Raw genomic sequence first — 12,878 nt, forward strand, 5'->3', positions numbered from 1 at the left:
GCAGAGCATGACGGCGGGAAGTTGTGTTTCAACGTGAATCAGTGGCGCTAGTTCTAACTAAAGTAGGTACGGGGATGGAAGGAGGCACAGAGGGAGACAGGAAAAGGTACAGAGCAGTACAGGGGACAGAAGGGGTACAGAGGAGTCACATGGGAACAGAGGTGGCTTAGAGGAGGACACTGGAGACACAGGGGACTGAAATAGCAAAATGTTCCAATTCATGTACAAATTCAGGTTAAGAACATGCCTACTGTCTCTATCTCCTTCATGAACTACCTGTACTGCAAATATGCCTCATTACTGACTATAGACCTATGATAGATTCCATAGGGGTATAACAGTACTCTAATTACAGGGAGCTGTGGCTGCTAAACTCAGACCAGAAGAAAAAAAGCTGACCCTCTGCTCACACTGCTCAATCAATTTTCACCAGGGAGTCAAGCAGTCCACAACCCAACCCCTATAGGGTGTAATATGGACAACCAGGGCCGGATTTCTACTCTTTCCCGCCCAAGGCCAATGTCACCAGCCGCCCCCCTTCATTATAGGCAGCAAGTAGACCCATATCCCATTCCCACCAGTATAGGTAGCCAGCAGGGCTGGATTTGTACTTTTTACCGCCCAAGGCCACTGTCATAATCCACGCCCCTTCAGTATAGGTAGCCAGATGACCCCTTTTCCTCTAGTGTAGGTAGCCTGATGGCCCCTCCCCCTCAAGTATAGGTAGCTAGATGACTCCCTTAATCCCTCCCTTTCCCACTCCCACCTTTCAGTATAGGTAGCCAGTTCACCTCCACACCGCAGCAGCCATCAGTGTCACCTCTCCACACTTCTCCAGCGCGGAAGCTTCCTCTTCCCCCCCGTCTCCATCAGCCACTGTTGTACATCTGTCCCTCCAACCAGCATCTCTCACTTGTGACTTGCCGGCATGTTACCAGCGAGTCAGACAGGAAGAGGAAGCTTCTATGCTGGAGACAAGCGGAGATGTGAGCGACTGGCGGCTGATATTCCACATTCATGCTATTCTATTCCGCTTGTAACTCTGCAATGCTGCCCAAGTTCATAGACGCCGGCCACAATGCCAACGTGCAGAGAGAGCAGGGTGGCCGCTGCACAGGCACCATGGTCAGGCACTTGCCTGATCTCCCTGCACAGCAGAATTTGCAAACTTGCAAATGCTGCACCAGTTTATCCTGGTGCTTTGGTGCCCTTGCTCCTGTGGTGCCCTAGGCCATGGCCTTGGCCAAAATCTGGCCCTGTGCACAACAGGAAAAGGAAAATTGACTGGGTCTCCACCTGGATTTTATGCAAAAATGCTGGAATTTATTATAACCTAGTACAAAAATACGCCAGTGTCATGTACTTTGTTGCTAAACTCAGACTCTGTTCTGTATTCTGCTGTTCTATTGTATTTTGTGGGTTGGACACTGCACAGCAGAGAAAAGCACATTTTTAGGAATATGATTAACCAAATTGTATAAGTTCTGACATATTGTCAGTATACAGGAATTGAGTCTGAAGAAGGTTAATATGTAATTATATTAATGTGATCAATATAAGTACAATTAAAAATAGGATCTTAATTAATAATTACTTAATTATAAATAATTAAAAATCAGCCGGTAGATGAAGAAGGTATATGGAGTGCAAATGATTGAGGTCCTGGTCAGCATGAATAATGTCTGTTTTCCAAACGTAAGCCCCGTAAATATGCTAGATTAACCACTTTCCCCCCGCCCGTACGAATTTCTCCATCCCTTTTTCCATCCTTTAACCCCCAGGGACGGAGAAATCCGTACTTTCCGTGTTCCCGCCGCTGTCCGTGCTCCCGCTCGTAAACACGCCGCCCGCCGCTAGTAAACACGCCGCCGCCCGCTCGCCCGGAGATCAATGAACGGGAAAATCCATTCCCGTTCGTTGATCTAAGCCCCGCAATGATCCGCTGCTCTCCGATGAGCAGCGCGATCATTGTGAAAAGTAAACACTTACCCAGCCTCCAAGTACTTCCTCCAAGCTTCCGGAAGGACGCTTGGAGGTCTCATTAAAACAAAAAGTTACTGTGGCCATCTGGTGGCCAAATAGCAAAACTACACCCTATACATTTTTCACATACAAATAAATTACTTTTACACAAAAAATTAACTCATTACCTCCCACACTCCCAATTTTTATTTATTTTTTTGTAATTAAAAAAAAAATTAAAAAATGTACAATAAAAAAAATACATAAATAGTTACCTTAGGGACTGAACTTTTTAAATATTTATGTCAGGAGGGTACAACACTGTTACTTTATAACTATGGGCTTGTAATTAAGGATGGACGCAAAACTGAAAAAAATGCACCTTTATTTCCAAAGAAAATATTGGCGCCAAACATTGTGATAGGGACATAATTTAAACGGTTTTATAACCGGGACAAAAGGGCAAATACATTTCATGGGTTTTAATTACAGTAGCATGCATTCATTAAAAACTATAATGGCCGAAAACTGAAAAATAATTAATTTTTTTCCCACATTTTTCCTATTTTCCCATTAAAACACATTTAGAATAAAATAATTCTTGGCATAATGTCCCACCTAAAGAAAGCCTAATTAGTGGTGGAAAAAACAAGATATAGACTGTTTAATTGTGATAAGTTAATGATAAAGTTATAGACGAATGAATGGAAGGAGCGCTGAAAGGTGAAAATTGCTCTGGTGGTCAGGGGGTAAAACTACTCAGTTGTGAAGTGGTTAAAGTCAGCTGAGGAAGCAGATAAAGACCAGCATAGCTGCTTTTGTACCTGTCCTGGTTTCACAGAGTACAGCCAGGAATAGAAGACGATCAGAAATAGAAGATGCTCATTCACTATTAAACACCCTTGGACAATTTTCTTTAAAATAACATTTATTCTGAACTGTTATCCTCTTCATAGGTCGCATATTTGCAAATACACCAGACTCCGCTTGTTTGCTGGGAATGCGCAAGAGAAGCCTAGTTTTCCAACCAGTGATGGATCTCAAAGAAGAAACTGATTTTGAGTAAGTTTTTTTTCCAGCTCATAGGATGCTAATCTTGTAATGCTTGAATGTATTGTGTGCTTTAACTTCTTAGGCCATGTTTTCACTTACACCTTGCTGTGCACATTTCAGCAACGCCTATAGTGTGCAGTAAACAAGGACATCAGAAGTACATGGATTACACAGTTTGTATTTATTTTCCTTCTCTTCTAGGCATCGGCTGCCCAAGGAGCAGTGGTGGATAAAGCTTCGTCCTCTTCTTAAGATTCTGGCCAAATACAACATCAACCTGGACACATCTGAGGCAGCACATCTGGAGCACATCACCCGAAAGAGATCCGGAGAATAAAACATTTAAGCTGTGAAAACTACTTTTAACTTAAAGGGGCTTTTTCCTGTTATTGCCAGAAATTCAAACATCGATCTCTGACTTAGAGTGGGAGAAGCCATATTGAGTTCTGAAACCGTAATTAATAGAATAGATTAGGTAGGAACATCATTGAAGCACAGAGCATACCGTATATAGCTCTCTGTTGTGGTGTAGCTTTCATTTTGAATTAAGTATTTTGATTCAGTCGACAGTATGGCTAATTCCACTATGTAATGGCAATAGTTGCAGTTTTATATCTAGCCCCGCTTATTTAAAATTACATTTGTATCATTTATAGTATTTTTTTTTTCCTCTTTCAGCATGATAAAACCTTGGTTTCAAAACCTGTCTGTAAGACACTAAAGCACAAAACACTATATATTTTTAGTGCAGCACTGGATCACTTTTATTGGATTGATTAGCAAATGTGCGAGCCACTGCATGTTCTGTGTTCGCTCCTGGAATACGAGTTGGATTGATACCGTCTTTCGTCAGCTCCGAAGTCCAAGGACCTGTTATGTGATAACAGGAAGGAAGGATAAGTGTTAATCATTGTAACCTGTAGTGATGAACAAAAAATTATCCTTATAAGCTAATTAGCCACACTCCATTTGGATTGGCAAACCAAAAATTCTAACAGCTTCCCCATTTAGTATCCATTAGTGGTAGTTAATTGCTGAGTGGTTTGCTAGCCCTAATGTATGCCTCCTTAGGTGACACTAATTATCGGGTTAATGACACATCATTCAAGAAAATCAAGCATCTGTTGCAATAAATACCTAAAAACCTTGTTTTCTTATGTTTCTATTTTTGTTTCACATTAGCCATTATAAATATTCAAAGCACTTTAGGGAAAATTTCCAGTCAGTTGCAGCAAAATTATTTCTATGAACGAATGCAGTATCAGCAGTTCTAATGTCTCAAAATTATTTACACAGTGCTGAAGTTTGAAGATGAATACTCACCTCACAACGCAGGAAGGTGGATTTCAGCGACCTCCCCTGATGACGAGCCCCGATCCATCTTCCTGCCGGACAACGACCGGCACCAATGAGAGTTCAAGCGACTGCGGTACTTTGAGCAGGAGTCATTGAGGATCTTAAAGATCTGATCCACCATGACTGACATTACCGCGGCGGATCACCAAACGTCATTTGCCTAATCACGTGCCTGTACCCACATCGCAAGATCGTAAAAACTCAAAAAAAATGCTGGTTGTTTGAAAAATAATTGGAAAAATTGCGTAATGGGTATGGGCCTTAAAGGGACACTTAAAGGGATACTGTAGGGGGGTCGGGGGAAAATGAGCTGAACTTACCCGGAGCTTCTAATGGTCCCCCGCAGACATCCTGTGTTGGCGCAGCCACTCCCCAATGCTCCGGCCCCGCCTCCAGTTCACTTCTGGAATTTCTGACTTTAAAGTCAGAAAACCACTGCGCCTGCGTTGCCGTGTCCTCGCTCCCGCCGATGTCACCAGGAGTGTATAGCAGAAGCCCAGTATGGTCTGTCCCTGCGCAGTACGCTCCTGGTGACATCAGCGGGATCGAGGACACGGCAACGCAGGCGGAAAGGTTTTCTGACTTTAAAGTCAGAAATTCCAGAAGTGAACTGGAGGCGGGGCCAGAGCATCGGGGAGTGGCTGCGCCAACACAGGATGTCTGCGGGGGACCATTAGAAGCCCCAGGTAAGTTCAGCTCATTTTCCCCTGACCCCCCTACAGTATCCCTTTAAGTCAAAAAAAAAAAGTTTTACTCACCTGAGGCTTCCAATAGCCCCCTGCAGCTGTCCGGTGCCCTCGCCGTCTCCCTCCGATCCTCCTGGCCCTGCCGACAGCCACTTCCTGTTTCGGTGACAGGAGCTGACAGGCTGGGGACGCGAGTGATTCTTCGCGTTCCTGGCCACAATAGCGCCATCTATGCTGCTATAGCATATACCATATAGCAGCATAGAGGGTGCTAATGTGTCTGAGAACGCGAAGAATCACTCGCGTCCCCAGCCTGTCAGCTCCTGTCACCGAAACAGGAAGTGGCTGCCGGCCGGGCCAGGAAAATCGGAGGGAGACGGCGAGGGCACCGGACAGCTGCAGGGGGCTATTGGAAGCCCGAGGTGAGTAAAGGTCCGTACACACGCCGGACTGGAGGCAACGACGGGTCCGTCGTCCCCTCCCGCTGGGTGGGCGTTCCAACGACAGTCCGGCGTGTCTACGCACTGTCGGCGGACTGATACGGCTGTTTCTGAGCGATCCGCCGGGCGTAGACACGCCGGACTGTCGTTGGAACGCCCACCCAGCGGGAGGTGACGACGGACCCGTCGTTGCCTCCAGTCCGGCGTGTGTACGGACCTTAAAACTCATTTTTTTTTGTTTGACTTAAGTGTCCCTTTAAGGTATAGTACACTGGATCGATGGCTTCCTGCAGAAAGTAGGGGCCGTACATTACTCACCGTGCTTCTCCCAAATGGCCTAAGATAAGCAGCTATCCCTATATGACCCCTGTAATTTGAAGCACACTTGACCAGAAGTAAAACTACTTAAAGGGAAGGTTCAGGGAGGGTGGGTAAAACATAAAAATCAAATTCCACTTACCTGGGGCTTCCTCCAGCCCGTGGCAGGCAGGAGGTGCCCTCGCCGCCGCTCCGCAGGCTCCCGGTGGTCTCCGGTGGCCGACCCGACCTGGCCAGGCCGGCTGCCAGGTCGGGCTCTTCTGCGCTCCAAGGCCCGGAACTTCTGCGTCCCACGCCGGCGCTCTGACGTCATCGGACGTCCTCCGGGCTCTACTGCGCAGGTGCAGAACTACTGCGCCTGCGCAGTAGAGCCCGGAGGACGTCCGATGACGTCAGAGCGCCGGCGTGGGACGCAGAAGTTCCGGGCCTTGGAGCGCAGAAGAGCCCGACCTGGCAGCCGGCCTGGCCAGGTCGGGTCGGCCACCGGAGACCACCGGGAGCCTGCAGAGCGGCGGCGAGGGCACCTCCTGCCTGCCACGGGCTGGAGGAAGCCCCAGGTAAGTGGAATTTGATTTTTATTTTTTACCCACCCTCCCTGAACCTTTCCTTTAAAGAGAAACCGTGACCAAGAATTGAACTTCATCCCAATCAGTAGCTGATACCCCTTTTACATGAGAAATCTATTCCTTTTCACAAATGGACCATCAGGGGGGCTCAGTATCGCTGATATTGTGGTGAAACCCCTCCCACAAGAAACTCTGAGGACTATGGTACTCCTGGCAGTTTCCTGTCTGTGAACTCTGTTGCATTGTGGGAAATAGCTGTTTACAGCTGTTTCCTAATGCCAAAACAGCAAGCAGCAGCTACATCACCTGCCAGCAGTAAAAATATCACCATGTGATACATGTCAGAATGTAAATCAGGGATTTAAAAGATTTTACAATGGGCAAACACTGAAAAAATCATTTATACATCATTATTGTAAAAATGAAGCACTTTTTTTATTACATTATTTTTACTGGAGTTCCTCTTTAATGAAAGCATGGAGGTATGTTCATGCTGGATCCATATACCTCTTTGCGTTTTCCGTTCTTCTCATTGTTCCCCCAGCACCTGCAATCACGCCTTAAAAAATATGACTGAGCTGAAGTCAAATGTACAGACAGGAAGAGGCAGGCTTGCTGCAATGTTCCCTCCCATCACCCTCCCATTCCCTCCTCTTCCTTGCCCCAATCTCCCCCCCCCCCCTTAAGAGATGGAGGGGGTGTCCAGGAAACCTTTTTTTTATTTTATTTTTAATGTAATTAGAAAAAGAGTAATGCAGCAATATAAATGTTAAATCCTGGTCTGTTAGTTAAATAAAAACATCGGAATTTTCTGAGTGAGAAAATAGATAGGTCATATTTTGTTTTATCAACCTTGACACTTAAGGTACATACACACTTTAAATATTTTGTTATGGAGAGATAAGTAGTTTCAGTATTAACCCTTCAAGCAACTTGGAAACCAGGTATATCTTTTTTTTTTTTTGCTATTAGTTTTATGTTATGTGTAATGCTTTTAGACTAGGCATGGGCAAACTTGGCCCTCCAGCTGTTAAGGAACTACAAGTCCCACAATGCATTTGCCTTTACGAGTCATGACTGTGGCTGCAAGACTCTTGCAATGCATTGTGGGACTTGTAGTTCCTTAAAGTGAACCGAGCACCTTTTTAGCACTCAGGACATTTCTATAGCACATGAAAAATGCATGCCAACAATCTGTTTCATTATTAAAATAAACTTTCATTTACCTTTGTATTTTACTTTAAAAGTAGTAGTATTAGCCTGTTTCAGCAGACCTGACCGTCCGCAGAGCTCTCAGGACGCTAATTATTTTATTGGGCTAATTACCCATAAGTAAACAATAGCTTTTCTCTCAAAGGGGGTGGGTAATTAGGACTGTTTGACACACACACTATGTCTTTGAAGAAACAGTCCTTCTGGGTAATTAGCCCAATAAAAGAATTAGCTTCCTGAGAGCTCTGCGGACAGTCAGGTCTGCTGAAACAGGCTAAAAATACTACTTTGTTTGTAAAATACAAAGGTAAATAAAAGTTTATTTTAATAATGAAACAGAGTGTTGGCATGCATTTTTCATGTGCTATAGAAATGTCCTGAGTGCTAAAAAGGTGCTCGGTTCACTTTAACAGTTGGAGGGCTAGGTTTGTCCATGCCTGTTTTAGACCATAGATGAGCTTTGAGTCTCATACCACTTTAAGAAACACTTTGGAGGCCAGTAACAATAGGCTTGGCATGCCTTAGTTTGGGATGTGTCAGATTTTCTTCCCAAAAGTTATCCTGAGTTCTTTAAATTTCAAGTAAACTTGGAGACTATTAACTGAGCCTATGGTGATATATAACCATAAGTACATAACCAGGGGAAACCATCACGAAAGGCTATGACACGAAGTTTTGTGTTCCAGTGTTATACTCAGTAGAAGTGCTACCACTGCGAAGACTGTTAGGAGCAGGTATCCCAGTGTTGTGACAGAATTTTCCCTTGTGACCTTTTAAGCCTTCCTGTTAGTCATATGATGTGATGGCTTCACTGACAAACGGAACATCAGACATACAGTTCACTTTACTCTCAGTTTCACACATACTGTACCCGCTGCAATCTCTGGCACTGCTGGAGAATTTAATGATGTGGTTTATTATGACACGGTGCTACCAATGCGGAGACTGTCAGGAGGAAGTACCCAGTGTTATGACAAAATTCCTACCTTTTGACCTTTTAAGCCTTCCTGTTAGAACTATAATGTAATACCTTCACTGACAAACGGAACCTTAGAAACCGTTCACTTTAAAAAACTGATTAAAAAAACTTGACAGGACTGGAACTTAAAGAGGAACTCCAGTGAAAATAATGTAGTAAAAAAAGTGCTTCATTTTTTACCATAATTATGTATAAATGATTTAGTCAGTGTTTGCTCATTATAAAATCTTTCCTCTCCCAGATTCACATTCTGACATGTATTACATGGTGACATTGTTACTGTGGGCAGGCTATGTAGCTGTTTCTAGCTGTTCTGGCTTTACAGACAGCTTTAAACAGCCATTTCCTGTCTGTGAACATTGTTACATTGTGGCAGTTTGCCCAGGGTACCGCGGTACCCAGAGCTTCTTGTGGGAGGGGTTTCAGCACAAAATCAGTCATACAGCGCCCCCTGATGGTCTGTTTGTGAAAATCATTATATTTCTCATGTAAAAGGGAGTATCAGCTACTGATTGGGATAAAGTTCAATTCTAGGTTGCAGTTTCTCTTTAACTGTACAGATTTATGTGTTAACCCAACTGTAGAAAACTGATACAAAACTGGTGAAAACTGACAGGACATGACTGGAACAGAACTGTACACCTTTTATGTGTGAACCCAGCCTTTCACATACAGTATATCTGCTGCAGTCTCTGGCACTGCTAAAGAATTTTATGGTGTGGTTTATTATGATGTGTGTTATGACATAGTATCGAAGTTTATATCAAGCTCACTTTAAGATTTACATAAAAGAATTGTATAAGTGCATACCTCCCAATATTTGAAAATGAGAAAAAATGAGGGAAACACCAGGAGGGACAGAATGAGTCATGTGCTTAACAAGTCGCAGGTGGATGTGGCTAAGTATGTTCAATTTAAAAGATGTGTAGATAATAGAGCTAGATGTACCCCCCGCTCTTCCCAGTAATAGGAATCCAGAGGTATCCCTCAGTATTAGAGGTACTTTGGACTAGAGGTACCCCGAGTAATAGGTGACCAGAGGTGTTTTCCCACTACTAGGTAGCAAGAGGTGTACCCCAGCATTAGGTAGCCAGAAGTGCCCCTCCCCCTCAGCATTTGGTAGCCAGTAATGGCATTAGATAGCCAGAGGTGCGCCCTAGCATTAGACAGCTAGATGCCCCCCTTACTAGGTGACCAGAGGTTCCACATACAGCCAAGCCACACACACACTCACACACACACACACACACAATACTTACACACATTGGAGTCAGATACTTTTCCCATAAAGCATACACACACGCATTCCACTACACACACTCATTCCACTACACACACTCTCCCCTTCCAGCACTCACCAGCAGCCTGTTTTCTCCTCTCAGCAGAGCTCAGTACAAATGTGCAGGAGGGAGGCTAGCTCTCCACTGAACTGTGGAGTGTACAGGCCTGGACAAAAGCTGTTGGGGGCAGGACTGCAGGAGGGGCATACAAATTTGGTACAGTCTTGCCTGAATCAGGACTGTTGAGAGCTATGTAAATGTGACATTTGTAATATAAACAGAGATTAGTCAGTTCTAGGCATACATGAAAAGAGCCAGTGTCACTTCCAGTCTCATTTTAAGTTCCCTGTGCTAACTATGGACGGTCCTACAATGGTAAAAAATAAATAAAATAAATTAGAACATCCACAATGGGCTATTTACCTGGATAGAGTAAAATTAGATTTTTTTGAGTAAACTTACCTGAGGTTGCCTACTAGCCCTGAAACTCTAAAGGTGGCCATACACTGGTCGATGTGCCATTAGATCGACCAGCTGACAGATCCCTATCTGATCGAATCTGATCAGAGAGGGATCGTATGGCTGCCTTTACTGCAAACAGATTGTGAATCGATTTCAGCCTGAAACAGATTCACCATCTGCTGAGCTACCCCTGCCGCCTGTCCCCCCCCCCCCCCCCCCCCCCGTATACATTACCTGATGCTGGCTCCCGGGCATCTTCTCCGCATTGCACGGCTCTGTTCCGGCTCCATCCCGGCGCTTCCTGTGTTACTCCGTGACCAGGAAGTTCAAATAGAGCGCCCTCTATTTGAACTGCCTGGTCACTGCAGTGACACAGGAAGCGCCGGGATGGATGGAGCCGGAACAGAGCCGTGCAATGCGGAGAAGACGCCCGGGAGCCAGCCTCAGGTAATGTATACTTGATGGGATCGGCCGCCGCTAGCGACGCGCTCCCTACCTGCGGGCGATCGAGGGTAATTTCCTGCACGGCGCGATCGACGGACCGAGGAAATCGGGAGGAAATCGGATCGGCGGCTGCATTTACCGCAAACGATTGGCAGCAGATTCGATCCCAGGATCGAATCTGCTGTCGAAACGGCCGCAAATCGAGCCAGTGTATGGCCTGCTTAAACCTCTTTTGGTGCAGCAGATGGCTGGGGAGGTGACCTGGACCAGAATCCTTTGTAGTGCACACACTAAGCTGAGCAGATAAGAATAATGGTAGTTTACATAGCCAAGCTTGTAACCTGCATGGGAGGAGTTCACAGGGAAAACTTGAGCACAAACTTAACAATGGGCCGGAGGCACTTCACTCTCACAAACTTGTGTGAGCAGACAGGCAGATTTCCCTGATACGAAGGTAAAACTTATGTCAACGCTAGATTCAAAAGACTTGTCTTTCAGGGATAAAATAAAAAGGTTCTAGTTCCAAGTGGAAAAGTAGTCTTAACTAGTAGTTATGGTTTGTAATTATCGTAAAGGAAAGTGCAAACACAAATGGTGACTCTCCTGTGGGCTGGAGACTTTGTAATGAAGCAATAAAAAGCTGCTCCTGAAAACTGTTGGCATCTGTACAGCATGTGTCAGAAGCTCTGTACATGTCAGTGAAATCACCATTAAAGAACATAGGAGGTGAAAATAAACTAATGAGATAAACAATAGTATCTATCCTCCTTCTCCTAAAAATGACTTTTTTTTAGATATCCCACAGTTTTATTTTATATTTAAATCTAGTTTTTACTGTTTCATTATCTCTGCTCAATGACACCTTCGTTGAAGCATGCCAGAGCTTAAATCTATGAATAAATAATTATTTTTATCTCTTTCCTACTCCCAGAAGCCATTTACTGACAGAAACGTGTTTATTGGCTGTAATTCCTTATCAGTGAGGGGTATGCTATAGTTCCACCCGGTCCCAACCCAGACAGAAACTGTCACTAGCATACCTGATGTTTAACTCTTTCAGGCAGAGAAATAAAAAAAGGAACACAGCATAGTTATTTGTGTGCTTGACACTGTATATACACAGGTCTATCTCATCATGTCACATGTCACCTCGGTTGTCCTTTAACATCACTGGGGATGATCAGAACTCCAGATACACAGTTGCCTGAAGTGTACGGTAAGGGCCGGTTCACTGCCGGCAATCGGGGGTGTCATTTACTGCCGGGAACGACTGACGCCCGCATTGAGATGAATGGGAGTGTCCTTTTGTTTGCCAGCGATTGCAAAAGTGTTGCAGTCAATCAAAATGTTTTGGACTCTGCATGTAGCATCCTGCACCAGTTACATTTGGTGGTTCCGTGCCCCCCATAGGGCTCAAAACATGACACAATGATCGGAACTGATGCCAAACACTTTTCTGTTTGGTTGTAAAAAAAAAGCATTTACTATTGGCTAAATGAGACATACCCAGAAGCTCGTGTCAACCGATTCTTAATCAAAGATAATTTTTTTTTGTTTCATTATACCTTAGCCTCCATCCCTCCATAATAAGAAAGTTCTCTGATCTTTTCATGGGAACATTAAACTGCAATATTTTATTTAGCTTTTACGAGAAAAAAAAAATGTACGCGATGATCAGCGGCTCCCTACGTCCATGTACAAACATGTGGGAACGAAGCTATTTTCCATTTCGCTGTGTAGATACAGGTTTAAGTACATATTTTTAAATATATTTTATCTCCTGTTGCAGCCTGTAAAAGCTTCTTGTATGATTTTTAGGACAAACATTACAGGTGGTAAAAAAAAGCCAGTAGACCTATCATACTTCTTTAAACAAACATCCAATGAGCATGACTGAAGCTGAGCAGTGTGTGTGAAGCTGACGAGGGTGTTCTCAAGTTTTTGCTTACAGTACAGGTGCCATTAGTTACCACAGAGCAAAGCCCTTTATCCTAGTCACATGAGGTATTTTATTGGAGTTTAAAAACAGATCTCGGAGATAAAATTACTTTTTGAGCTACAGCAGGAGATTTTTGAGGGATTGGCGGGGGATTAGCATCATGAGATGAATCTCTCAGGAG

At 44.3% G+C, this 12,878-nt stretch overlaps 1 protein-coding gene across 1 annotated transcript in view; it reads left to right on the forward strand.

Annotated features, from left to right (window-relative positions):
- Window positions 1-4,164, forward strand: part of LOC137545754 (ATP-dependent 6-phosphofructokinase, muscle type) — a 159,608-nt gene extending 155,444 nt beyond the window's left edge. The window contains exons 23-24 of the mRNA XM_068267343.1: window positions 2,919-3,024; window positions 3,217-4,164. Coding sequence (XP_068123444.1) covers window positions 2,919-3,024; window positions 3,217-3,352 — 242 coding nt within the window. The 3' untranslated portion in view covers window positions 3,353-4,164. The remainder of the gene's footprint in view (window positions 1-2,918; window positions 3,025-3,216) is intronic.
- The last annotated feature ends 8,714 nt before the right edge of the window (window positions 4,165-12,878 follow it).

Source organism: Hyperolius riggenbachi, chromosome 2 (genome assembly GCF_040937935.1).
Source record: "Hyperolius riggenbachi isolate aHypRig1 chromosome 2, aHypRig1.pri, whole genome shotgun sequence".
In the NCBI taxonomy this organism is placed as follows: domain Eukaryota; kingdom Metazoa; phylum Chordata; class Amphibia; order Anura; family Hyperoliidae; genus Hyperolius; species Hyperolius riggenbachi.